Below are 27386 nucleotides of genomic sequence, written 5' to 3'. Positions count from 1 at the left end.
CATGTCATGTATTTTACGTCAGTTCAGCCACCCGAAACGGACTGGTTTTGCTCTTCTTGCCTTCCCTTTTTATTTTTGGAAAGCACAACTTACTTGGGATGATTTTCAGAGGCAGTGCAGAATTTTTCGTGTTAATTGGTCCCTAGAGCCACTGGCTTTCCAAGTCAAGTGATACAAATGGTAACAGCTGTTAAAACTGCCCATACCCTGTGGAAATGGACTCCTCCATCCTGTGAGCCCTGGTCCACCGCAAGCAGTCACACCGTTTTACGTAGCCATTCTTCTAGAACTATTGCCACGCTGCAGTCGAGCCTCAAAACTGATTGTAAAGAGCTTTATGGTGATTTCCAGAGGGATCAAAAACTACGAGAGGCAGAAATAATATAGTTAGGCAGAGTCCATAACCAATCTGTGCCTGTATCTACCCCCTCCTCTGGACGGACTGAACGATGCAGGCTGTGCCTACATGGAAGCACTTCCACCTGGCCCTGGCAGGCACTTTTGGGTTCTCCGGAGCGTGCCTAGCCCACAGCACGCACACTCAATTCTTTCAGAGGAAAGCAAAGCAGAAGGGAAGCTCTGGAAGGACACCTACTGCCTCCAAGCTGATAACAGGCACAAGGGCAGGCTAGATCTAGTTTGCAGTAACTCCTCAGCTCTGTAGCTGCAGTGCTGGCTGGCGCAGACGCAGCATAAAGTTCCCATGAATTTTAGTTAAGCAACTTTCTTTGCTTAAAAAAAGCAAACAGCCTCCGGTTGTGCACCAGCTGCTCTGTAACCTCTTTGTCTTTTACTTTTCTGTGCTAACTTTCTTCTCCCTTAGCCTCCAAACTTCCAGCGCGCCTTGATGCAGCAAATGATCGGACCGTGCAAACCTTGCAGTGATCCCAACCTGTCCGTGGCTGAGAAAGGTACTCTTCTTCCTGCTTAGCATGCATGCTTTCTAAAATGTTATTACTCTGGTCACGGTACAGCAAGTAACCAACAGGCTGCTGCATTTCCTGGCAGAGTGCATTCTCTCGCATTTGTTTAATTAACAGTTTAATTAACTGGGCCTTCTGCCAACCTATAGTCATTTCAGATCATTCACAGAAGGGTGGAGTTACACAAACCTCTTTATTTCAGAAAACCTTCCAAGATTAGCATTTAGTTATTGAAGTAAATCCTGCAGCCTTTATCAAGGAACCCCCCCCAAGCAGCCGACGAGGAGTTACCTGAGCGAAGAACACACCATTTGGGTCGTGTGTTCCATTGAAGAGCTGTGCTACTGTTTTCAATGTGCATTTATTGTTCAAAATAGTAACATTTCTTGTAATCCCTCTCCGAGGTGTTTATTTGCATTTTTCATTAGGAATGTGTGCTTTTTTTAACTCACCACTTGGCAAAAAGAAAGGCAGAGCCCTCTGCAGAAAAAAACTGAAAGAAGAGAGAGAGGGAGTTTGTTTGGGTAACAGAAAAGGAGCAGCGCGTGAAAGGGGTGCCATGGACAAAGCGATGGGCTCAACAAATGGTGTGAAAGGCAGCAGAAGTGGGCAAAAATCATGAGTCAAAATCTGAGAGGAGGAGGCTGCCTAAGCAAGCAACAGTCATGTGTATGGCTGGGAAAAAATGGTACCTTAGAAGGTTTTTTTTAAGGCCAGGAAAAACCATCGAAGTTTTCTAGGCCAACCTACACAATGCACTCCATTCGATTTGTATCAGTATTTATGTTTCAGGAGCTGGGCCTGAACTAAAGTGTATCTTTCTGGGGAAAAAAACAACGCAGATTTCATTTTAGAATTTCTACTAAATCAGAATACACCAACGTGTCAGCCTTGCAGAGCCGCCCAGATTGAGACTGAAAGCCAGTGCCCGGTTCTGAACCAACGGCAGAGCAGGGACTTGATGACAATAACGAATGATGACACCAGAGTTAAGAGCAGGGGTGAGGGATTAAGAGCTCCATCTTGGCCGTGCTGGTTTGAGCTGAACGCATCACAGAGGTGGTGAGATCTTTATACTGAACAGGAGAAGGATCTGGAGAAGGAAGGGAGATAAATGTTCATTGTCTGTCTAGGGAAAACAATTGAATTTTTCTGGGCCCTATTGTGCAAGAGTGTAGGATGTTGCAGAAAAAGAAGGGGACCAAAGGCAGGATCCCCTCCGGAGCCCCAAGGGAGCCCTGGAAGCCCCCGATGATGTTCAGGACTTGTTCTTAGGGGATGGTGTGATGGGAATCCCAACCTTTCAGCATAAACACAGTCACAGGCATTTTTTGTAGCCCTGGAACCTGCATGTTTCTTTGTGAGTCAGGATGCCATCTGCCTTCAGTTTTGTCAGCAGCTGTGCCCCGTGAATTCACCCACCCCCTTCCATGCCGTGTCAGAAGCTCTGCTCAGTAATCTCATTGACAGCACGGTGACATCCGTCGCCCGGAGCAGAACGGTTCAAAGGCAGCTTCCCTGCTAATTAAACTTGGCGACCAAGCCAGTGAACACGGTTGTGGAAAGAGAGATGGGCTAGGACAGAGCACGGGGAGCTCCCTGGGGAGGCTCCACCCCAAAGCGTTTTGGATAAAACGCCAACCTTAACAGGTAGCAGCTACTCTTGAAAGTCATCTGAGCTCAGGATGGTTCCCAGCACTCCTGAATACTCCAAAGGCCATGAATGAGGGAACACTGAGAAAGCATACACGGGTTATGCACTGGGGTTCCATGTTGTCTTATTCACATTCTGCTGCATCTCAGTGTCTGAAAAACCAAAGCAACCTACATGGCAATCATTTTACAAGCCAAGGAAACCAGTTTTTTTTCTGTCCTTTCTGCTTGATGCTGGAGAGCCCCGCCTAGCCGGCGTTGTTCTGCATCTTGTCCCTCTGATTTAGTCTTGTGACGCCAATCACAGTTGTGCATCGGAGCTGGCTGGGGCGCGGATGAGCAGGGGTGCTCAGAAAATTCACCTAAGGCCACTTTGCCTGTATTGAGATGCAGGCCTTGGCTTCAGCTTGTTCTCTGTCAAGATCCTCCCTTTCTTCTTTGTGCACCTTTCTCAGTTTGAGGGTTTCTTTAAAAACATTTACTTTTATATTTTTAAGGGTTTCCTTCAGTCTGACGAAGCCGTCACTTTTGTTACCTTTGTTACTTTAGGGAATTTTGTGTCTTGGAGAGCCTGCGTTCATGCTACTGAAACCATGAAAGAAATCTTTCAAAGTCATTTTAGAAAAGACAGACACCAAAAATGGCTGCAGGCTTTTTTAATTAAGGAGAAATCCTCCTCAGATGTCAAACTCCATGCTTATTTCTCCAGGCTGTCATTTTCCAAACTGAAGATGGAAAGGGCTGTGTTTATCTCCATTTGCTTTGGGAGGCTCACTGAATTTGTTTGTTTTCCTCTTTTCTTTGCTTCTCTGAAGAAATTGCCGATTCGTTCTTAAACAAACACACGCTGTGTGTCTGTCTGCTCAGAACGAGTCAAGTCTTGCAGTGCATATGGAAGAAAGGCAGGTGCATCTTAATAATGTTTAAAGTTGGTGGAATTCTCTAGGTCTTGAAAACCATTCATATTAGAAAGAAGCAGGTTTTTTTTTCTAGGAAAAAACAAAGTCACAATCAACAAAGATTTGATCTCTTCAGGTGACTTTCTAATGCCAGGAGCCCAAACTGCCCTCTTCAAATGTTTTGTCATCACAATTTTTTATCAGCTCTGCAACTTAGTGGACTGGGGCTTTGAAGTCACAATTTCTTTGGTAACAGATGAGGTGTAATTTCCCTTGTGTCCTTTATTCAGTCTTCACTTGGCCACCGCAGTGCAGCAACGAGCTTTCCTGGGTTTCAAGAGGGTTCTGCTATACATTCCTTTCTGCTCTGTCATCATTTACTACCAAGCACAGCAGCTCATGCTCAGGTCAAGCTGCCATTCCATCAGTGAGATTTCATTTTTCCTTAGTCTCTGGTTTGCCAAATAAAACCCTGGTGGAGCAGCACTGCTCTTCAGGTTTGCTAGAGGTGAGCCGAGGGGGCCACGGAGGGGGAACGGGCAGACTAACGCTATAACCACCTAACTCTCGCTTCCTTAACAAAGCAGCCTTTAACCCTAACACACGGTAGAGTAGATGCTGTCTCTGTGCTCCTTCAAGCCTGCCATTCCCCAGGTCACTAGGACCTGTCTCTGCTGCTGAAGAGCGCACCAGAAGGCCAGTCCTGGCCCCCAAGCTCCCTGTTCTGTTACCAAAGTTAAATCTGTTTCAATCCTTCAGCTGTGCCAGCAGCACCCAGCAGCTGGAGCCTAGACAGCGGAACCAGAGAGGCCCTGCCATTCCTGTCTGCCCACGTTGGGAGCATCTTGGCCCCACCAGTACCTCCCCGAAGCCTGCCCCATGGTAAGGAAACGCCCAGCAGGCCCACGGTCACGCACAGAGAAATCTAGACCACCTGAAAGCTGACCTCTAGCTTTTTGTCTTCCCTATAAAAACAATCAGAAACAGAACTCTGAAGTCTCTCCTGGTCTCCTAGGTTAGCACTGGACATAGCTCTCAATTTTTTCCCCACGAAACTTCAAATTTTTACAGTCCTTACAGTATTATGGAATTTGCATGTGTTTTGGGACAAGAATTAGGTGTGTGAATGTTGCAGCTTGACCCAGCTTCTTGCCACTGACCATCTTCAGCTGTAATTTAAGGTTATGAAGCTATTAAACGAAACTTCAGATGCTTGTTTATGAGCCTGTTGCCTTGCCATGAGACCCTTGGTGACAAGGTGGGTGGAAATCTGTCACTGCACGTCTCGTTAGCATTTTGTGATGTGACAGGCGCAACCCATGCTGTCTCTCAGAAAAGAAGCCCAAGGTTGGAGCGGAGTTACCAGCAGTTGGAGCTGATCCTGGCATTACAGAGTCTAAACATCCAGCTCTCTCGCTGCAGTGAGGCAGCACAAGTCTGCATTTCTGATCCTTGTCTCATTCCAGGACACTACTCGCTGCACTTCGATGCCTTCCATCACCAGCTCAGTGATGCTCCTCCGGCACTGCCTGCACGAACATTGCGCAAGGTAAAAAAGGAAGAGGCAGGAAAGCAGGGAGGGATGTAGACAGAAAATAATAGGCTCCTGAAGGACCCCCCTCCCCTCCCACCAAGCAGCTTTTGGAAACACTGTTTTTAACTTACTTATAAGAAAATCCATGGAAAGCTCATAAACTGTTCCTAAGCTGGTGTAAATAGAAATAAAGCAAAGTTCATAAGCTGGTGTCAACAGAAATAATTTGAGTGTATTGTAGGCCCTTCCACTTTCCTTCATCTGCATCGTATGCTGTGATGCCAGGCAGCCCGATTCCCCCTCCTCAGCTGTGTTTCTGTAGCAGCTCTGGCGCTGGGCATGCCTGTCTGCCACCAGAGGTGCTTCCACACCAGCCAGGGGAGTGCATGTATAAAACAATCATCACTGGCGTTTTGAGCACACATGGATGTGCCCCATTGTTAACATCACTGCCCAAAGCTATAATGGGGAACATCACACAAGGTGCAGTGTTGCCTCCTTTGTCAATTCTAACCTGGTTTTGTTTTTCTCTGAACAGTCCCCTCTTCATCCTATCCCTGCATCACCCACCAGCCCGCAGTCCGGTCTCGATGGAAGTAACTCCACTTTATCCGGCAGTGCCAGCAGTGGCGTCTCTTCCTTGAGCGAGAGTAATTTTGGACATTCATCCGAACCACCTCCTCGCACAGACACCATGGATTCTGTCCCCAGCCAAGCCTGGAACACTGATGAAGACCTAGAGACACCCTACCTCCCTGTCAGGTACAGCCTCTCTGAGCCTGATGTCCTAGAGTCACTCAAATCCCAGCCATGCCGAAGCCACTCTGCTCCATCTGGAGTCATTCCTCAGGACACCATGGACCCTCCCGCTCTTCCTCCCAAACCTTACCACTCCCGGCTTCCCAACATAGAGAACGAGGAGGGGATGATCATTGAAGATGACGACAAGCACCGCCCCTTGCATCGGAAAGTGTCCCAACCCGTGAGCGGTGGAAAGGAGGAGCAGGCCAGGGTAGCGTGGGAGCACGGCATCGGCGAGCAGTAGGGGCAACTCCTGGCAAGCAGCTTGCATCGTCGGTCCAGGTCCGACTGTGAAGGAGAGGCATGGACTCGGAGAACAGCAAACCGATTTTCTACTGCCGCAAGTTTGTGTCTGGAGCCCACAACAGCAATTGGGCCAGCATGAGAGGTTGCTGCTTTCCTTTTTAATTTCTTTTTACACCTTTCCGTTATGTTTTTTAACTTTCTGTGCAGTGGACAGTTTATTCCTTCTGCAGTTTCCTACCCGCATTATCTGGGACTTGCAGAAGCTGAAACATAACAGTTTTAAGCGGAGGGAAAGGGGGGGCGGAACGTGGCAAGCTGATTTTGGAACCGCTTTCCTCCCACTTCCAAGACGCACACGAGTAGAAGCAGTTGCACTAGGGATTTACTTCTTTGCTGTACAGAAGCGAAAGCTCATTGCTGAAATCAGGGATTCTATGAACTGTCAGGCTGGAAGGTGCATGAGCTGCAGGCAGTGGAAAGATGGCAATTTAAGAAGAAATTGGCTCTTTTGAGAGCGAGTTTGTACATATCTGTGCAGTGATCTCCCTGCATTGGTTCATAGGTGCTGAGGCAATCTAACCAGTGCTAATGCACTGATTCCCAAGATATCATTCCCAACAAACTCTGCCTCCTTTGTTTTTTATGTACTGTTTGATTTCTTAGATTTTGCTTTCACTGGCGAAACCAACCTGCTTTCTCATTGGAATCATACGCTGTTCATCTCTGCTGTGGGATGAGAGGGGGTTAGTAGCCACTGGAGCTGCGATCTACTTGTAGGCCTTTCCCGTGCCCAGCTTTGGGCAGGCTGTTGACACCAGCATTTCTATTCCAGTTTAAAAAAGAAAACATAACCACCACACCCAAATTGAGCTTCTCATGCCACAGGTGGTTGAGGACCCAGAAAAGGTGGCTTAAATGCATCATATCCAACAATCTTTGCCTCAGGGCTAAACATCACAATTCTCACCAACGTCCATCACCCAGGAGCTGAGATTCATTCCCTGTTAACACAATGTCCTCTGCCCCTCCTCAAACCTCGCTGCGGCTGGTGAGCAGAAAGCATCTCCATCCCTCTGAGGAGACGGAACGCACCAAACGTCAAGAAATGCCCAGCGTATAGCGTGCGCCCTAGAGCCAGGGATCTTAAAGGCAACCTGTAAGGAAGAAATGTTTGTTTCCTCTTTTGCTTCTTTATAAAGTAGAACGAAGCTTTAGGAGCTGCTTCCTCTCTCTTCTGGAAGGTTGATTTCTTTCTTTTCTCCTCAGGCAGCAATACAACCAACCTCCCCACCCCCCGCTTTTTGTTATTGACCTGCTCCAGAAAGGGCTGAAGAACCTTTTAAAGGAAAAAACCCCAAACCCCAGAAACAGCACTATGCAGCTGTCAAGACAGTACAAGTCTCTTGACACAAAGCAAGCCTTTTAATCACAATTCGCTTAGTTCAGTACATAACAAACCAGGAAAAAATTCTGTGGGTAACAGAGCCACGATCCGGTCATGAAACAGAACAGTAAGAAATCTTACATTCCTATTTTCAGTATATTTTAAGAAACTTGAGAGTACCAAATACTCCTTGTTTTTAGCTGACCAGGCAGTGTTCCTCCCCCCGCCACAACGCACACGCCCTGGCCTTCCTCCCAGCCCCTTCCCCTGCAGATGGCAAAGCACACGTGAGGGGAGGCAACGGAGCCCCCTTGCTCTCACCGCTAGAGAACCTGAAGCACATTCACCTGAGAGACTTACCTCCTCCTTATCAATTAAGTGTCAGAAACAGGAACAGCACTCAATTTTCATATCCAAATCTCACCCAAACCACTCAGTTTCTCGTGGTACAAACAGCATAAAGAAGCAAAAAAGGATACTGTCATTCTTTTACAGGTCCCCTTTAGCGCTACCTCTGAAATAGCAACTGGGCAGAGTCCGTCGCTGCTGAAGTTCCTGACGATGGTGTCTGTGCAGAGCCTGGACTCGGCCCTTGTGTGAAGGGGATTAAGAGGATTGTTTATTTTCTTTCTTTCTCAAGCTCTAGCCCATGCAAAACCACTACATTATAGATTTGTTTCTTAAATGGCCTGTTTGGCTGGAACAAAAGTCTCTCTTGCTTCCTCTATTTTGCTATTAACACAGGCTGCTTATAATCATTATATCCTTCACAATTAAGACAATGGTAATAAGACCTGGCCTATAGTAGACATTTCGCCTCTAGCAGGAAAGAGAGTTTTCCGCTACCAGGACAGTCCTAATGTTCCTGAACCGATGGCTCTCTGGTAAAGAACACAAGTATGAAAGCTCAACTCAAAGTTACATTTTTGGTAAAGGTAAGTCCAGGTTACAAACAAGAGAAATATTTTCACATCTGCTATTCTCCAATCTGACTTGAGATTCCTCAGTTGAAGGTTTTAAGAGAATGAAGTATACGAATCCATCTCCCCTGCCCCTTGGCATTTTTTTGGTGGGAAGATTAAAACTGGTAAATGCAGTGACTTTACCAAGCATCCTCATCGCAAAAGAACAGCAGGTCTTGCAAATAAAGCTTTGGAAAAGAAAGAATGCGACTAACATGGGTCCAAGTCCCAGTCAGCTGGAAAAGCTGCCCACCGGAGCTCTAGTTCTCCTGCTCTGGTACAAGAGCGGCAAGTCCACTTGGGGAGCCCAGCACCACTATCTGTTCATAGAAGTTGGAAGATCAGTCGCACGATGGATATAATATACACCAAGTTTATGGCAGGGCCACACAGGGAAGGACTAAACAAATCACTGAATTTACCAAATTTAAGCCTCTCTGGAGCTGAATTTCTGTTCCTATTCCAATATGTACCGTGTGTTCTGTCTCCCTTTTCTGTGCTTGCCTTAGAGGAGGCAGATGACACACAGACTAGCATCATGATTTCGCAACCATTATAACTAACACTTTTTGTAGGGTGGGTGTCTCAGAGCACAGTGCAACTCCAAAATCAAACTCTGTCCTGGAGCAGGTGGAAGCAACAGCCGCTGTTGCGCTGGCCCAGCAGGATTTGAAGATGCCTTGTATAAACCACAACAACCGGATGTTTTGAACAGGACCTTATCATTCTATTAACTTCAATTCCAACCCAATACGTACTTGCCTTCACTGGGTTTCCTTTGCGTAACAAAACGGCACATGTGTTCCTGAGAAAAGGGGTGGAATTCTGCTGCCAATCCCTCCCTGGGCGGTGCGCATGCTGGCCCCATCTGAAACAAAATTGAGAAGGAACTACAGGAGCAGAACAAAAACTATTCAAACAATTTCTCCAAATACTACAATTTTTTTCCATTGGTTGGTTTTATTCCTGTGCGCGATGGAAGATGCTGTTCTGTCTTTTCCTCTGTTTGCTTTTTAGCTTATTACCCTTCTCTAGGTGAGGGATATTGCGTTATCCCGTCTGTGGGGGAATCGGCCAAACCTGGGGAGGCTGGAGAGAGCAAGAGCCTTTGGGAAACAAATTATGGAATAGTTAAAGTTTCCTCTGATCACGCTTCTTTGTAAATACCCCCATTTGAATGCTGTGTATTTGTACAGGAAATTGAGCAAAAAATGTATAGATTGTGCCGTCTGACTGGTATTCTGCCCTGTAAATGTGTTTTTAACCTCTGGCATTCCATGCTTATTTAAAAAATGAAAAAAAGGCAAAAACCTCTAACCACTTCTCTTTTGTGTATTCATGTTTAAAATACAATGAAAACAGCTATCTTATCTATAATGGAAATCAAATTTAAAAGGAAAAAAATAATTTGTACAAGTGTCCTAAAGGTACTTCATTGTATATATTGTGATAGCATGTTTCCAGAACCGACAAATAAGTGGTGTGAATTTTAGATGTAAATATCTGCCGTTCGTTTGGGGTTTCCTTCCCGTGCCCATTCACCCGACTGCTGTGATGTGGAATTAAAGATTAATACCCGATATTAAAACAGTACAGCTGTATGTTCATTGCCTCAGCTGCTCCGTCAGGGACATGGGAATGGCCGGTGCTTCCACGTCTTGGGAGTGAGGAAAAGGGGTGGCAACCAGATGGCCCCTGTGGCTCTCACGGGGTAAGGGTATGGCCTCCACACTGTTCCCTCGACTGAGCTACACCCTGTTATTGAAGAGGAAGCATGTTAGTATAATATAAAGCACACTGATCCAACAATAAACAGTGTGAAGCTGGTCCCGAAAGGCATTTAGCAGTAAAATACAACAAGCAGCCAGCCCTGGTGGGTGTGCAGGCTGCCCGGCCCCCCTTTCCAGCGAGTACGTGCCACCTACAAATGCTGAGGAGAGGAACTGGAGCAAGGGGCTGCAAAGAGCATCTAGAAAAATCAAACATGCTCCCTGTGCGTCACCACTTCCACCAAGGATCCCAATCCCAATTAACAAACACTCCTGGTCACTCTTACCCAGCTGCCCTGCCCTGTCAGCCTGTAGTGACCAGGTGTTCAGCCTGGAGGAGAGAAGGCTTTGGGGAGACCTCAAAGCAGCTTCCAGGACAGAAAGGGGCTCCAGGAGAGCTGGGGAGGGGCTCTGGGTCAGGGAGTGCAGGGATAGGACCAGGGGAAGGGGTTTCAGCTGAAAGAGGGGAGATGGAGATGAGATCTTAAGAAGAAATGTTTTGCTGAGGGTGGGGAGGCCCTGGCCCAGGTTGCCCAGAGCAGTGGTGGCTGCCCCATCCCTGGAGGGGTTCCAGGCCAGGTTGGATGGGGCTCGGAGCCCCTGATCCAGTGGGAGGTGTCCCTGCCCATGGCAGGGGTGGGACTGGATGGGCTTTGAGGTCCCTTCCAACCCAAACCACTGCATGATTCTGTGACCTCAGCTGCCCGGAGTCCAGCTCCCGGACCGGCCCCGCCCTGCTCAAGCCTTTTCTTCTGTCCCTTTCCCAATCCCAGCACTGCCAGCTCCTTCCCTGGTCAGAAACCCTGGCGGCAGCCCCGGAGCCCGAGGGGCAGAGCCGGAGCCACGGGGCCAGCGCAGAGGGAGCGAGAGGGGCAGGGGAGTTGAGGCAGCGGGGAACAAGCACAGAGAAGGGGAAAGCAAAAAGTGGAAAAAAAGCAAAAAGGAGGAAAAAAAAAAAAAAAGCCTAAAAGACACAAAAGCAAAAAAGGGGGAAGAGGGATTGAAAAGAGTAAAAAAAAGAAAAAGGAAAAAATTGAAAAATTGAGAAAAAAAGGAAAGCATAAAAAAATCAGAAAAGAAAAAATCAAAAGAATGAAAAAGATTGAAAAATTGAAACAACAAAAAATTTTAAAAATCTAAAGGCTCAAAAAAAAGAAAAAGGGCGGAAAAGAAGAAAAATCTAAAAAAAAGTGAAATAAAGAGAAAAAACGCAGGAAAAAAGCAAAAAGCAGAAAAAGTAAAAAAAGTGAAAATCAAAAGTTTGAAAAACTCCAAAGTGAATAAAAATTTTAAAAAAGTTAAAAAAATGAAGATCAAAAAATTAATAAATTGAAAACTGAAAATATGAAAAAAAAAAGATTGAAACATTGAAAAAACAGAAGTCAGAAAATGTGAAATACGTGAACAAAAAGACAAAAAAAAGAAGGTGAAAAAAGACAAACGAAAAAAAGTTAAAAGAAATTGGAAAAAAAAATTCCAAAGAAGCAAAAATTAAAAAAAAAAAAAAGGGGGGGGGGAATTCCATGATTCTAAAACTCCTCACAGCTTCTACGGTGTCTTTGCTCAAGGCAGGCACTCCACTGCCTCCTTAGTTTTCCTGTGCCAAGACAGCCCACCACGCTGAGACGTGCGCTCCCCCCACTGCATCACAGTTACGTGACCTTGTCCCTACCTTCTTTTAGTAGAATGGCATCACAGAACAGCTACGGTTAAACCAACAGCCCCCGAGACAAGAAACTATCCGCAGGTGCGTGCTCCTTCCCCAGCTGGTCTACACTTGCCCAGGGAGATGGTTAAGTGGCCACGGCAGCAGGTGTTTCAAGAAGCCAGAAACAAGCAGCACACCGGTTATTTTAGCTACTCAGCTTTCAGCTGTGCCACCCCCTACTCAGCTTTCAGCTGTGCCGCCCCAAAGAATCCAGGGCTCACGACTCACAGGCTGTACAGGAATAACCTCCAGCTTTCAGCTGCCCCACCGAAAAAACTCAGGGCTCATTGCTCGCAGGCTGTACAGGTACAACCTCAGCTCTGAGCTGCCACATTTCAAAGAGTTCAGAGCTTCCAACTCACAGACGGCACAGGCACAACCGCAAGTTTGAGCTGATCCATCTCAAATCTCGGGCTCAAACTCGCAAACTGTACAGGTAAAACTCAGTTTTAAGCTGTCTCACCCCAATGAGTTCAGGGCTCATCACTCACAGGCTGTACAGGACAACTTCAGCTCGGAGATGCCCACCTGCAAGAATTCAGAGCTTTTAAGTCACAGACTGCACAGGCACAATCTCACTTTTGAGCCGTCCTACCTCAAATTCAACGCTCAAACTGGCAGACTGTACAGGCACAACCACAGCTTTGAGCAGCTCCAACTCAACAAGTTCAGAGCTCACAACTTGCAGGCTGTAACAGGCACAAACCCACTTTTGAGCTGCCCCACCTCAAATCCAGAGCTCAAACTTGCAGGCTGTAAAAGCATAACCTCACTTTTGAGTTGTCCTACCTCAAATTCAAGGCTCGCACCCACAGGCTGTACATGAATAACCTCAGTTTTGAGCTGCTCCACCCAAAAATCTCAGGGCTCAACTCGCAGCTGCACAGGCACAACCTCAGCTCTCAGCTCCCCCACCTCAAAGAGTTCAGAGAGATTAACCAGCAAGCTGTGGAGGCACAACCTCACTTTTGAGCTGTCCTACCTCAAATCCAACGCTCAAACTGGCAGACTGTACAGGCACAACCACAGCTTTGAGCAGCTCCAACTCAACGCGTTCAGAGCTCACAACTTGCAGGCTGTAACAGGCACAACCGCACTTTTAAGCTGCCCCACCTCAAATCCAGGGCTCATCACGCACAGGCTGTACAGGAATAACCTCACTTTTGAGCTGCCCCACCTCAAATCCAGGGCTCAAACTCGCTGCCGAGCTGCCTCCCCGCAAGCAGCCCAGGACTCGGCAGCGCCCGCCCTGCCCCTCACGGGCTGAGGGTCTCCGGGCCCCTCCAGACCCCGGCCCCGGCGGGCCTCGAGCCCCCTCCCGCTCACCTCTCGCCTCAGCGGCCGCCAGACACCAAACGGCGGCTCCGCAGTCCCCGCTCCGCCCGCAGGTGTGAGAATCTGCCCCTCTCCAACATGGCGCCCACACAGCCGCGCACGAGGACCCTTAAGAAAAATGGCGGTCGGAGGACTCGGGGCAACGCGGCCCGGCAGCAGGTGTGAGAATCTGCCCTTCACCAAGATGGCGCCGGCAAGACCGCGCAGCGGAGCGCTTCGCCCTTAACAAAAATGGCGGCAGGGAGGAGTGGGAAGCGCCCAGCGCGCCTGCTCGCCGCCTCCTCCGGCCAATCGCCGTCCGCCAGCTGTGCCGCGGAGGCCGCCGGGCGGCCAATGGGAGGGGGCGTCGTGGCCGCGGGGCGCGGCGCGTGCCAATGGGCGGCGGGGGCGGGGCGGGCGCGCGCGAGGCCGGTGCGGAGCGGGGCGCGATGCGGGCGGCACGCGGGCTCTGGGCGGCGCTGGCCCTGCTGGTGCTGCCGGGCGGCGGCCGCGGCCTGCGCGAAGGGGACTGCGAGGGTGAGCGGCGACCGGCGGGGGGAACGGGGCTGCGAGCGGGGACCGGCGGGGGGGAACGGGGCTGCGAGCGGGGACCGGCGGCGGGACGGGGCGCGGAGCCTGCGGGGGAGCTGCCCCCCGCCCCGGGCAGTGCGGGGCCGTCCGGTGATGGGGTGGGGAGCGGAGGGTCCGCTCCGCGCGGGGGCCCGGGGGAACCGCACAGGATCGCATCCCCTCCGCTGGAGCACTGGGGGTCCGCTCCGCACAGGATCCTGTTTGGCTCCACACAGGATCATATCCGCCTCCGCTCCCCCCTGGAGCGCTGGGTGCTCCACACAGGATGGCATCCCCGTCTGGTTTCTCCGCTGGAGAAGTGTGTGTATGCTCCGCATAGGATCCCCTTTGGATCCACACGGGATCCCATCCCTGCTGCTCTCTCCGCTGGAGAACAGGCTGTCTGCTCCGCACAGGATCCCCTTTGGATCCACACGGGATCCCATCCCTGCTGCTCTCTCCGCTGGAGAACAGGCTGTCTGCTCCGCACAGGATCCCCTCTGGTGTCTGCGCTGGAGCACTGCGCGTCTGCTCTGCACAGGACCGTGTTTGGGTCCACATAGGATCGCATCCTCTCCTCTCTCCCCGCTGGAGCACTGCGTGTCCACTCTGCACAGGATTGCATCCCCTTCTCTCTCTCTGCTGGAGCACTGGGTGTCTGCTCCGCACAGGACCGTGTTTGGATCCACAAAGAATCCTATTCACCTCTGCTTTCTCTGCTGGAGCACTGGGCATCCGCTCCGCACAGGATCGCATTTAGATCTGCATGGGATCGCATCCCGTCTGCGCTCTCTGCTGGAGCACTGGGTGTACACTTACCACAGGATCGCGCTCACCCCCCTTTCTCCACTGGAGATCCACACAGGATCACATCCGCCTCCACTTTCTCCACCGGAGCACTGGGTGTCTGTTCCACACAGGATTGTGTTCACCTCTGCTTTCTCCGCTGAAGGATTGGGTATCCACTCTGCACAGGATCGTGTTCCCCTCGGCTTTCTCTGCCAGAGCACTGGTTTTCCACTCCGCACAGGATCACGTTTCGCTCTTCTTTCTCTGCTGGAGCGTTAGGTGTCCACTCCTCACATTCACCTCTATTTTCTCTGCCAGAGCACTGGGTGTCTCTAAGGCGTAAAGCCTGAACAGAGTCAGCGGGTGTAAATCCCACCCGAGTACAAAACACTCTCTGGCAGCTGTGCTGTGCAGCAAATAAAACTGCTTTTCCATAGCAGAGCAGAAGCAATTCCCAGGGGGAACAGTGAAAACTGGAGGTGGGGCTGCTGTGACCAGCTGGGAGCTGTGGCAGGGAGAGAGACAGTAAGACAGGAGGGCAGGGCACATGGTAACTCAAAACTCTGGCTGCTGTCCCAGCACTCGGTGGGAATCCTGCCTCTGCCCTGCGGTAGCCATCGGTACCGTGCCTGCGCTATTCTTTCCAAAGGTTTTCACTTCCAAACAGTGAACATCAGTGTGTGTCAGTGATGGGAGACAAACTGACATGAGGTGAATGATGGTCCTAATTGGCTCAGCTTATAATTACTTCTAGCTTTACTATCATGAGAGTAAGTTTCTACATGGCTTTGTGGTGGCCGTACTCGGTCTCCAGCGTGTGCCCGTTTCCTGTGCCATGGCTTCTGTTAGGAGTCAGGTACCAGTTGCTAATGGCAACATTTGCCGATCCCTTCCTGATGAGGTAAACAAATCACATGAAAGAGAGCTTGTGCGTGTCCTCTCCAGGCAGGGCAGTGCCTGGCTCGTCTCGCAGGCAGAGCATCCACAGGTCGTGCCGCAGAGCTCTGGGTCCGGGCAGCACTGACGTTCACAGCTGAGTTGCATGAGCAGCAGGAGCGCAGTCTGACACTCGGCGAGTTCGCCCTGCAGCACATACCCCGTGGGACCGCAGCTCCCTGTCTGCCTTCCCAGCGCCGCGCTGGTGTGTCGGGCTCCATCAGAAGCGGCTGCGGACTAAGGTGTGCCTGCCGTCCCCACAGGCAGGGCCTCCGACCTCTCCCCTGAGCTGCGGGTGCACTGGTGGGAGTTTCACTAAGACTCTTCTCTCTTTCAGTCTGAAACTGATTCAGACCCTTGCAGGGAGGAGAAACACCTGTGATCACATAATTTTTTTCTCTTGGAAATAATTTAGCTATGAACTGAGCCAACTGGGTAATCAGCGATACTGTATTCCTAAAGCCATCACACAGGGAGTCTAACGGGATCGTGTAGAGAGTTGGGTTTTCAATCAAAACTCTTTTTGAAGCCCATGGTCAGGGAAGTGGCTTCTCAAAGCAGCAAGAATTAGACAGAAAATCAAGTTTGTGGTTTTGCACGGGTACTGTATTGTGCTATATCCCTCAGCTGAACCCTGCTGCTCGCTCAGGACAGTGTACAGAAGCCACTGGACACTTCAATGGATCTGATTTCTCAGCTTGTCTAAAACCCACCAAACACCAGGGCGTATTGTTAATTCGTGTGTGCTCTGAAAGCCTTACTGAAATACATGTGAAGTTGCTGCCTGCTAATGCAGCTCCTCTCAGTTCTGTTCTCCAAGCCCTTACCGTGCCCTCTGAGCTGCCACCAGATCCTTGCAGCTGCATGTAACTCCATCCATTTTCCTTTCCAGTGTGCGTTACCTTCCTGGGAAGGTTCTACCAGAGTCTAAAGGACAGCAATGCTGAGTTCACACCCGCCAGTATTGAAAAGGAGCTCTTGAAATCCTGCAAAGAAGCAAAAGGCAAAGAGAACCGCCTGGTAAGTAGCAGTGGTCAATGACAGTTCCCTCCTGAGAGAATAAAGTCGTGGAATACTTCGGAAGTGAGGGGAAATTAGTGCTTCTGAGCTTGTATGGTAGAGCTTCCCAGGACTGTTCCTCCTGCCTCTGTGGCCAGTGTTGGTCCTGTGTTTTTATGAGAGAAAACTTGAGGAGTATGACCCTTAAAAACCCACAGAGGCTGGCTGACCTTGTTTCTCCCTGTTACTGAAGCACTGAGGATTACAAAGCTTTTATTTGCTGTTGGACTTCCTTGTCCTTTAAACTGTACTTGGGTGCTATGTAAGCTGTCAAAATATTTATACGCTTCAGCTGTTTAGCTGAAAACTGAATAAAGGAGAACCAGATTGTCCTAACTAAAAGAAGAAGGCAGTCCCCAGGGGAAGAGTCCTGAGGAAAAGGCCCTGAACCCTCCTAAGAAGAGAACTGCACAGAAGTGCAGAGCAGAAACGCTTCAGAAAGTCTTTCTCCTTGAATGAGGAAGACTTTGTTCTTAATCCAATTAATTTTTTAAAAAAGGTTGAGAAACAAGACAACCAGCCTCAGCAGCTTTAAAAGACAGGTGGTGGGAATCGTCTGCTCGGTGCCCTGGGCTTCCTTGGCCTGCCCATAGCAGCCATTTACTGTTACAGGTGGTGTAACAGTAAACATCTCTCTGCAGAACCGAGCCAGGAGAGAAGATGGATAGAAAACTCTCCTTTTGGAAGTGTTTTTCCATGCGTCCCCACCTCATTCTTATCTTCCCTCTAGTGCTATTACATTGGGGCCACCAGTGATGCCGCCACCAAAATCATTAATGAGGTATCAAAGCCTATGAGTCATCACATCCCTGTGGAAAAGATCTGTGAGAAACTAAAGAAGAAAGACAGTCAGATCTGTGAACTGAAATACGGTGAGTTGCCAGCAAAAGGGGAAATGCCCATGCTTTCCTGGGGTACGATCATTTGGGGTAGAACAGCGTGCTCAGTCCTAACTTCTGTAGCGAGGTCACTAGCCTAATCAGGGTGCCAATCTGGGCTGCTCTCCATGAACATCCTAGAGAGGTTTCTGGAGGTGCTCAGGTTGGATTGTTGGCCACTAACCCCCATTAGCTTCTGCCGAGCCACTGATCTGCCTTGGAAGAAGTCCCTCCCAGGCATATGAGCACTGGTGCGCTCAAATCACTATTGGGAATACCGCATTTAGGTAAACGCAGGAAAGCTTGTCCTGGGGAGCAGCCAGGGGGGTCCTGAGGCCGGGGAGGGTGGCTCTCATAGGCAGCATTTGAGCCCCTAGCGAAGCTCTGCAGTCCCAGCTGCTCGCCTCTGCCAGTAGCAGGCTGACAAACACTTCTCTCTCACCTCCTCTGGTGTCTGCTCCGAGCATTCCACACTTGTGCCACCTTCTTTGAACTGTTGCGTTCCTAGATGACGTGCTCTTCCTGAAAAGATTAATCTGAAGAACGGTTTTGGAAATACTCCCTTCTGGCTGCTTTCCTGCACCTCTGCCCTTACGTTCTCTGGAGACACCCTTTGGATTGTGGGGCTTTACACTTCTCCTTTCTTGTACTCATGTCCTCTTGCTTCCTAATCAGGTTTTGTGGTTGTCACTTACCTTTCCTCTGAAATCACTCTGCCACCTTTTCTTTATCCAGTGGGAGAGAGAATTAAACTATTGCTGCTCATACAATAAAGGGGGTTTCAGGGATATTGTCAAACTCCTAAGCTGCAACCAAACGTTCTGGCTTCCAATAACAACTTTTGGTGTTAAAAAACCAATCTGCTGTCAAAACCCTAGCCTGGACGTTCCTTCCATCCCTGGGAGCCCAGCACCTGTCTCCCTCTTGCGCTTTGGCTTCTGTGCCTCCGGTACCGCTCCCAGCAGCGTCGGACCCCTCTCCGAGCGCAGCGGGGGGCCTCCCGGGCTGAGCCCAGCTCTGCTCTCCCTGCAGACAAACAGATCGACCTGAGCACTGCCGACCTGCGCAAGCTGCGCGTCAAGGAGCTGCGGCGCATCCTGGATGACTGGGGCGAGGTGTGCAAGGGATGTGCCGAGAAATCCGACTTCATCCGTAGGATCCACGAACTGATGCCCAAGTATGCGCCTAGAGCTGCCGGGGCCCGTTCTGACCTCTGAGGGGTGGGGAACGGGACAGGGTGGAGCGGGTGCTGGGGTGAGCTGAGGTGGGCACGCACTGTAACAAGATGTTTATTAAAGTACAACAGTTTCTACCGGGTACTGAGGTGCCACGTGACATAATTACCAGGCACACATCACACACAAGCGCATCATGGCCCCCCCTCGCGCCTCCCTGGCGGGAGCAGCAGGGGACAAGACAGAAAGGGTGCTGAGGGGTCGCTAGAATGGGACGTTTATTGAAGTGCAGTGGTTTTTACTGGGCGCAGAGGTGCCGTGTGATGGGATTACCGGGCACAGCTCTCACACATTGCATCACAGCCTCCCCTCGCTGTCCCCTCACGCCCCGCTGGCCGCGAATGGGATGGAGCAGGCACTGAAGCAAGCGCTGTAACGGGTTGATTATTAAAGTACAACACTTTCTAATGGCTGCAGCCGTGCTGTGTGATGTGATTACCAGACACAGCTCGCACACACATTGCATCGCAGCCTCCCCTCACCCTCACCTCACACCTCTGGTGGGAACTGTGGCAGAACTGATGGGGTGCATGCTGTAATGGGACATTTGTTATTGTACAGTGGTTTCAATGCAGGAGGGGGGATGATGTGATGGAGAGCAGCCCTGCAGAGAAATACTTGGGGTGCTGGTTCATGAGAAGGTTGATATGAGCTGGCAATGAAACCAACCGTGTCCTGGGCTGCATCCAAAGCAGTGTGGCTGGCAGGTGAGGAGGGGATTCTGCGAGTCCAGAGGAGGCCACAAAGATGATTTGAGGGCTGCAGCACTTCCCATACCGACTGAGAGTTGGAGTTGTTCAGCCTGGAGAAGGGAGACCTTACAGTAACTTTCCAGTACCTGAAGGGGCTACAAGAAAGCTGGGGAGGGACTTTCTACAAAGGTTTGGAGTGATAGGATATATCATAATAAGGATATATCCTTACTATATAAGGATATATCCTTACTATGGACATAATAAGGAACTTCTTTGCAGTGAGGGTGGGGAGGCCCTGGCCCAGGTTGCCCAGAGCGGTGGTGGCTGCCCCATCCCTGGAGGGGTTCCAGGCCAGGCTGGATGGGGCTTGGAGCCCCTGATCCAGTGGAAGGTGTCCTTGCCCATGGCAGGGGGTGGGACTGGATCGGCTTTGAGGTCCTTTCCAACCCAAACTCTTCTGTGACTCTACGTCTGATCAAAGCACATTGGTTTCCGCGGGCGGCGGGGCCGCAGAGCCGCTCACCTCACGACTCCCTGGCGGGGCCGGGCGCGGAGCGGGGAGCTGGGACGGGATGTTTATAAACGAACAACGGGGCGCGGGGTCGAGCCGGGCCGTGACCACCAGGAGCCCCAAGCCCCGACCCCCGCCCCACTCCCCAACGCCCAACTCCGCCCCACAGGCCCCACGCACCACACAGCCCCAAACCCCCGCCCCCCCGGGGCCGACTGGCCGCTCACGGTCACGTGCCCCGCGGGCGGGAGGCGCGCGGCGATGACGCCAGCCCCGCGCGGGCGGTGACGCGCGGCGCGCGGCGATGACGCAGCGCCCGCGCGGCGCGGCGCCCGGAGCCGCCTTCGCTCCCTTTTGTCCAAGATGGCGGCGGCCGCCGGAGGCGCCTCCTGAGCGGCGGGGCCCGGCGCCATGAAGCGGGGCGGCGAACGGGACTCCAGCCCGCCGGGGGCCGGGGGGGGCCGCGCCGCCGCCGCCGCCGCCGCCAAGCGGCCCCGCGAGCGCGAGCGGGACGGCGGCGGCCGGCGGGGCCCGCACCGCAGCTCGGGCGCGTCGCGCAGCGGCCGCGACAAACCCGCGCCCGGCGGCGCCGGCACCGGCGGCTCCGGGTCCCGCGGGCACCGCGGCGATGAGCGCGCCGGCGCCGACTCCAACCACCGCCCCGCCGGCGGCTCCTCGGCCTCGGGCGCCCGCGGCCAGGCCGCCCCCTCCGCCTCCTCGTCGTCCTCCTCCTCCTCGTCGTCGTCGCGGGCGCTCGGCGCGGCCAAGGCCAAGGCGCCGCCGGGAGCCGTGGTGGCCCCGTCGCTGCTGCTGGCCGGGCCGCCGCCGGGCGCCGCGCCCTCGCTGCTGCTGGCGCCGCTGGGCGCCTCGGCCGGGCTGCCCGGGGAGCCGCCGGGCGCCTGCGAGTACAAGACGCTGCTGGTGAGCGGGCTGAGCGCCGCCCTGCCCGACCAGCTGCTGGAGGACGGGCTGTTCCGCCTCTTCCAGCGCTTCGCGGCCGGGGGAGCCGGCGACATCAGCGTCAAACTCTCCCACACCCCTGAGCTCGGCCGCGTCGCCTACGTCAACTTCCGACACCCCGGGGACGCCCGCGACGCCCGCCGGCACGCGCGGGCCCGTCAGCTGCTCCTCTACGATCGGCCGCTCAAAGTGGAGCCGGTGTATCTGCGCGGGGGACGCAGGAGCCGCACGCCGCCCCCCGCGCCCTCCCCAGAGCCCCTGGGCTACCTGCCGCCCATCCACAGCGCCTACCAGTACAAGCAGAGATCGCTCTCGCCCGTCACCAGCCCCTTGCTGCGGGAGCCGCGGCCCAGGCACGCTCACGCCGCCGCCGCCGCCTTTGCCTTGGAAGCAGCCGCCATCGGGCTCTCCCGGGAGCGGGAGAGGGCCCTGGATTACTACGGGCTGTACGACGAGCGCGGCCGCCCTTACAGTTACCCTATTGTGGCCGAGGAAGACCTGATGCCAGAGGACGATCAGAGAGCCACCCGCAACCTCTTCATCGGGAACCTGGACCACAACGTCTCAGAGGTGGAGCTGAGACGCGCCTTTGAGAAGTACGGCATCATTGAAGAGGTGGTTATCAAGCGCCCTGCCCGTGGCCAAGGCGGGGCTTACGCTTTCCTCAAGTTCCAAAACTTGGACATGGCGCATCGGGCCAAGGTGGCCATGTCGGGCCGCGTGGTCGGCAGGAACCCTATCAAAATTGGCTACGGGAAAGCCAACCCGACCACCAGGCTGTGGGTGGGAGGCCTTGGCCCGAGCACTTCCCTGGCTGCCCTGGCCAGGGAGTTCGACCGCTTCGGCAGCATCAGGACTATTGACTACGTGAAGGGAGACAGCTTCGCTTACATCCAGTATGAAAGCTTGGATGCTGCCCAGGCCGCGTGCGCGCAGATGAGGGGTTTTCCCTTGGGCGGACCGGAGAGGAGGCTCCGAGTGGATTTTGCCAAAGCCGAAGAGACAAGATACCCACCGCAGTACCCGCCTGCGCCGCTCCCCATGCACTATGAACTGCTGGCTGACGGGTACGGCCGACACAGAAGCCTGGAGCAAGACTTGAGGGTGCGGGATAGGACTCCTCCGCATCTCCTGTACTCGGACAGAGACAGGAGCTTTGCAGAGGCAGACTGGGCCAGCCCTGCCAAAAATGCCGAACGCAGAAACAACTTGGAGAGCTACAGCCGGTCAGTGCGTAGCCGGAGCGGAGAGCGCTGGGGCGGCGACGGCGATCGTGGTGTGCCCAAACCGTGGGAAGAGAGGCGGAAACGCCGGAGTCTTTCCAGTGACCGCGGGAGGACTACTCACTCGCCTTACGAGGACAGAAGCAGGACAAAGGCCGGTGGGCCAGCTTTAGACCGCAGCCCGGACAGGGCTCGCAAGGAGAACCACACTACAGAATCCGCAGCCGAGAAAGAGCAGAGCAACTCCCTTCAGAACAATCGTCACGCGACTGAGGAGAAACCCCATCGTGAGGCAGCCGATGCTCCCCAGCCCAAAAAACGGGACAGCGAACGCAATCATCGAACTGGTGAATCGGAATCAAAAACTCACGAGGAGCCAAAATCTGAGACCAAAAAGCTAAAGAATTTATCGGAGTACGCTCAGACGCTGCAGCTTGCTTGGAACGGGCTTCTTGTGCTAAAAAACAGCTGCTTCCCCACCTCTATGCACATCCTGGAGGGAGACCTCGGGGTCATCAACGGACTCCTCAAAGACCATTCATCCGGCGGGAAGTTAACGCAGCTCAAAATCGCTCAGAGACTCCGGCTCGACCAGCCCAAGCTGGATGAAGTCACTCGCCGTATCAAACAAGGCAGCCCCAACGGCTACGCCGTGCTCCTGGCCACCCAGTCCGCCCCGGCCGCAGCAGGGGCCGAGGGGACCTTCCCTGTTGTAGAGCCTGGCTTGCAGCGACGGCTTCTCAGGAATCTGGTCTCCTACTTGAAACAGAAGCAGGCTGCCGGGGTTATCAGCCTGCCCGTGGGAGGGGCGAAGGGCAGGGACAGCACAGGCATGCTTTACGCGTTCCCTCCGTGTGAATTCTCGCAGCAGTACCTCCAGTCAGCACTAAGGACATTGGGGAAGTTAGAAGAAGAACACATGGTGATAGTTATAGTCAAAGACACTGCCTAGCCCACACTGTCTTTCCCACTTCCATGTTTTCTTTGTGTGTCACACAACCCAGTTGTTTTTAAGGCCGATCATTTTGGTGGAGGCTCAAAATGCCTCGACCAAAGTGGTAAGATTTTTAGTTCCTAATTAATTTTAATACCATTTAAATAGAGCCCATTTTATTCGTTTTTAATATGTGACACTGTCCGCTGTTGTTCTGTATTTTTATTTTTTAACTGTATGAAAAGTTGTCAGTAAAGCCTTGTTCACTGATGGATTTCTAAACTTGTGCGGTATCCTAGTTTTTGTGGCCCGGGAAGGGCCGGTTCCCCGCTGCCAGGAGCTGGGAGGTGATCCTCCCGGCCTCCTGCACCTCCTCTGCCCCTGCGTCCTGCAGGGCGAGAGGAAAGCGGGGGGTTCTTTGTGCTGTGCGAGAGACTGAAGGGGGGGATCTGTGTCTTTATTTTTTTCTGTCCTGTTTGCTTTTTATTTTGTGAATTTGAGGCCGGATGCATTCTTATTGATTTGAGGATGGAAGCTTCCCAGGAAGAAAACCCTAATCAAAGATTTAAGTGGGTTTTATACACAGCAAAAAAAGTACAGTTAATACTTGGAGTCGGGTCCGTGTTCAGCCCTGTGAGGTCTGAGAGCACACGGCTCAGAAGTTCCAGGGAAGGACAACAATGAGGTTGACATTCACAGTTTTTATAAAAGGGGAAAAAAAAAGCAGGAGGAAAAAAAATCATTTAAGGGAAACCCTTCTGGGCCTGTGTGAGGTAACACAAAGGTACAAAGGGTTTGGCAAGCGGCCGGTGCCCGCTGGCGCAGCCCATTGCATTGCGCTATCCCAAACCCTTTATTGAAAGGCAAACAGCAAAATTGCTTTTGCTAAAGTTGAAACTTATTTTCAGGCTTAAAAAGAAGAGACAAACACGGCTGGCTGAAAAGGTGGCGTTACTGCAAGGAACCCATCTGCGACTGCAGGAAACCCTGGGAATTTGGAATGTAAGCTGGGAAGGTTCCATCACCTTTTCTGTCTGTGGTACCAGGCAGTTCAGGAGAGAAGCTGGGCCGCCGGCGCTTCTGCTCGCTCCGCAGCGGGCGGTCACTACTTCAACTTGGGTTAAAATCCACACAGTTTGGGGATATTGTTATTTTTTGAAATGATGCCTGTAGATTTTAGGAGTTTACAGAAAAATGTGCGGGATAACGACCACTGCATTGGAAAGGTTAAGTTGCGGGGGTGGGGGGGTCGTTTGGTTTAGGCAAGTGAGCAAAGTCCTGGGAGAACCAGAGGCCGCCTTGCCCTGCTCCCCGTGCCCGAGCAGACGCGCTGGCGGCTGCCAAAGGCCCTCTTAAAGCAGTGCTCTTGGCCCAATTGGTTTCAAACCCCTCTGTTGCAGGGAGCGCGACTGGGTCTGAGGATGCTCGTAGTCTTGTTTAACTCTGCAGTGTCAGGATGTGGATGTCGTCAGCTGATGCTCTGTGGGCGGTCGCTCAATTCAATAATGTGTTGGTATCAACAAGGATGGGTTGGTTTGTTGGGGTTTTTAACGTTTAATACTGTGATTATATGAAATCTAATGAGTCGGCGTGAGCTCGAGGGGGTCAGTCTTCCTCTTGATGATGCATCTTCCATACTCCGGGAAACATAACTCTCCATAAGGCCCAAGTGCGGCTACGAGGCTGTGGAGGAGTTTCCCCATGGGGTGCGGGCAGAGGTCTGTGAGAGCTGCGCCGGCTCAGCTGCTGGGAGCGGCGGGGCCCTGCGAAACGTGTCAGGCTGTGGGAGCAGAGGAGCAGCCCTGCTGCAGCTCCAGAGGTGCCCTCCCTGCATCCATGGCTGCGGGGAGTAGGAGCGCCCTGGTCTGACACAGTGACAGGGACACCAACTCAACCTTGTGACCGAGTCCTGGGCCTATGCTGTTGTAACGGAGACAGTGCCAACCATCAACCATTGTAACCGTTCCATGTTATCTGGAGCCAAGTGCTATTAAATACCCCTCCTGGCCAGCGTCAGAGTGAGCAGAACCTTTTGTCAGAGCATTCGTTGGAGCACACATTGAAGACGCCTGCTCAGTCTGAGGTGGAGCGCGTGGGGCTGCGGTGGCAAACACCTGACTGGCTTCGTGCCGACAGGGAGCTGCAGCTCGTGCTGCTGCCGAGCAGCCTCGCCTCTGTGTGTCTGTGTGCGTGTTACGGTGTGGGAACGCCCCGAATCAGAAGGAAAAAAAATCAATACATGATAAAAGCTGCAGCTGTTTGACAGCAAAGCCAGGGAGCCACCGGAAATCCCCCGGCTCCTTTGGAGAGAATCACAACATAGGGATTTTTTTTAAGAAAAACATTGCTGTGCTTTGGGCTGGGTAAGAGTTTCAGTGGCAGGATTTCGGTTCCCAGTGAAGTGGCTGATGGTTGTGAGCGTGTGTGCGTGAACGGGGAACCAGCACATCTCCCTCTACAAACAAATTCACAGCTGTGAATAGGAAATCAGATTTAAGGAAAAAACACGTGGGAGCGCAGCAACAGGTGGTGCTGATCCAGTGGGAGGTGTCCCTGCCCATGGCAGAGGCTGGAACGGGATGGGCTTTGAGGTCCCCTCCGCCCCAAACCATCTCATGATCCTCCGGTGGGTGCTGTGGTCTGACAGCACTACTGTTCAGCCCAAGGTGCTGCTTTTGTTTTTTTAAACACCCATTCAGTAAATATTGTGTCTTGCAAAGCCCTTTTCCGCACCAGTTGCTGCCTGTTTGACCCAGAACAGAGACAGGGGCAGGGGTCCCACCCTGTGCGTGACCAGTGCTCGTGAGCCGATCACAGCTGCATCACTGCCCTGCGCTGACACACTCGTCACACTGCACACTGACCAGCGCTGAGGTTTCTGCCCTATTCTCCAAGCCGTGGCCTACAAGGTTTTTTTTGGAGCACTGTGCAGCCGGGATGTGCACGTGGCGTCCCAGGGAGCTGGCACAACGGCTGCCGAGCCTGCACAGCCTGGAACCGTGTTGCAGCACATCAAATGGGCCAAGCAGTCGCTCGGGGTCTGGTCACGGTGAGGGGAGCACACGGATACAAGGGCAGAGGCTGGGCTCATCTTCGCTCCCATCACAGGAGGATACGCAGCATCCCTCCTGCCCAGGCTCCTGTGCTGCAGGGAGAGGTGGGTCCCTGTCTTAGCCAGCCAGGCACTCAGCTGCCCCTTCCACTCTTCAGTCGAGCTCTGGTTGGGCTGCAGGGGAGAAATCCTGCACAGCATCACATCAGTAGCGTCCCCTCTGTATTCAGAAGGATCACAGGGCTTTTTCCATACATTATGCTTTTGAGTACATTAAATTGTGCTGTCAGGGGAAGAGGTGGTTTGACCAAACACCATGAATTCCCCATCCCAACTGGCTGCAGAATTACAACCTGAATTAAATCAAACCACCAACCCAGCCACGCTCGTCCTCATTTCAGCGTTCCCAACTTGCACCCACTCCAGTCACCCTGGTCCCCCGCTCCCCTCAGCGCTGCCCGGTTCGCAGAGGCGGCAGCAGGGGCGCAGGCATCGTTCCCCACGGCTGGGTTTAACGGACAGGGCTGCAGGGGCCCTGCCTGCTGCAATGCCCGGCGCGGCTCCCTTAGTGCTACTCGGTGAAAGTGAGACAGGACAGCACGGATACTTACAGCAACCCAGCTTCAAGTTATATGTGTGCCTGGGAGCTCCGCTCTACCCGTTGGTTCTGCCTCGCATAACTAGTCGGTGAGTTCTCCAATAGCCAGGCCCAAAACTGCAGCAGATGCAGCCGATTCCAGCTGTGGGCTAACGCCAGAACAAGATCCGGACATCTGGCATGGTATCTCCCTCTGCTCGTAGTAGCTGAGGACACGTGTCATTTTATTTCTCATCCTGAGCAGCACATTTTCTAAGGCAAAGTCACAAAAGGCAGTTTTTGTAAGGCTGAGGCTGGCTTCCACAGCTCTTGGATGGCACATCAATTTTCAGTCCCCTCCTTTTATCAGAATGCTGCTCCGATTTCTGGTCTTAAATGCTGTTGTAATTGCAACTCATTCATCTTTATCGCCTCTGTAGGGTACAATTATCCATTTTAAGTTGCAGCAGAATTTTTCAATTATTATCAAGCAGCCCTGCATAAATGCATTAAGAGATGCAATGGCAGAAGGAAGGAAAGCTATCCCTTCTCCTGGTTAAAAAGAAAAGCCTTCGTCTTCAGGCAACGAAACCCGGAGCCTCGGTTGAAACAGGCACAGTTCTTGGTAGCAAACTCACTGCCGTGTGAAGGAGTGCGGCGCCTCCAGCTCCCTGCTCTGCCTCAAACCCTATTCTGAAAGTGGCCAAAACAGAGAAAGGGTAGAACGTTGAGCGGATGTTATCGGAACACCTGGGAATAAACAGCACGTTAGGA

At 52.3% G+C, this 27386-nt stretch overlaps 3 protein-coding genes and 1 long non-coding RNA gene across 20 annotated transcripts in view; 3 read left to right on the top strand and 1 right to left on the bottom strand.

Annotated features, from left to right (window-relative positions):
• The window catches only part of DOCK3 (dedicator of cytokinesis 3), a 167978-nt gene extending 157985 nt beyond the window's left edge, over positions 1 to 9993 (top strand). For 12 of the 15 annotated variants that reach the window (XM_054076517.1, XM_054076509.1, XM_054076508.1 and 9 more), the window contains 4 exons: positions 824 to 911; positions 4235 to 4357; positions 4942 to 5024; positions 5548 to 9993. In XM_054076517.1, coding sequence (XP_053932492.1) covers positions 824 to 911; positions 4235 to 4357; positions 4942 to 5024; positions 5548 to 6054 — 801 coding nt within the window. In that variant the 3' untranslated portion in view covers positions 6055 to 9993. The remainder of the gene's footprint in view (positions 1 to 823; positions 912 to 4234; positions 4358 to 4941; positions 5025 to 5547) is intronic. The other 3 variants (XM_054076516.1, XM_054076514.1, XM_054076510.1) reach the window with 1 other exon arrangement.
• On the bottom strand, positions 9161 to 13409 carry LOC128853255 (uncharacterized). Of its 3 annotated transcripts, none has more exons than XR_008451659.1 (4): positions 13206 to 13409; positions 12343 to 12407; positions 9979 to 10157; positions 9161 to 9270 (listed from the first exon to the last, which is right to left on the bottom strand). It is a non-coding gene; the product is annotated as an uncharacterized LOC128853255 (long non-coding RNA). The 3 variants fall into 3 exon arrangements; XR_008451660.1 differs by having other exon boundaries at positions 12371 to 12407; XR_008451658.1 differs by lacking the exon at positions 12343 to 12407.
• Positions 13410 to 13589: 180 nt separating this feature from the next.
• Positions 13590 to 19053, top strand: MANF (mesencephalic astrocyte derived neurotrophic factor). The gene is made up of 4 exons (XM_054077070.1): positions 13590 to 13730; positions 16381 to 16508; positions 17278 to 17419; positions 18458 to 19053. Exons 1-4 carry the CDS (start codon positions 13643 to 13645, stop codon positions 18640 to 18642), a joined length of 543 nt encoding a protein of 180 aa, XP_053933045.1. The 5' UTR covers positions 13590 to 13642; the 3' UTR covers positions 18643 to 19053.
• Positions 19054 to 20277: 1224 nt separating this feature from the next.
• Positions 20278 to 27304, top strand: RBM15B (RNA binding motif protein 15B). The gene has a single exon (XM_009560644.2). The coding sequence runs from the start codon at positions 20278 to 20280 to the stop codon at positions 22999 to 23001; it is 2724 nt and encodes a 907-aa protein (XP_009558939.2). The 3' UTR covers positions 23002 to 27304.
• Positions 27305 to 27386: the final 82 nt, after the last annotated feature.

Source organism: Cuculus canorus, chromosome 11 (assembly GCF_017976375.1).
Source record: "Cuculus canorus isolate bCucCan1 chromosome 11, bCucCan1.pri, whole genome shotgun sequence".
Lineage (NCBI taxonomy): Eukaryota > Metazoa > Chordata > Aves > Cuculiformes > Cuculidae > Cuculus > Cuculus canorus.
This window is presented reverse-complemented; position numbering and strand designations above follow the sequence as displayed.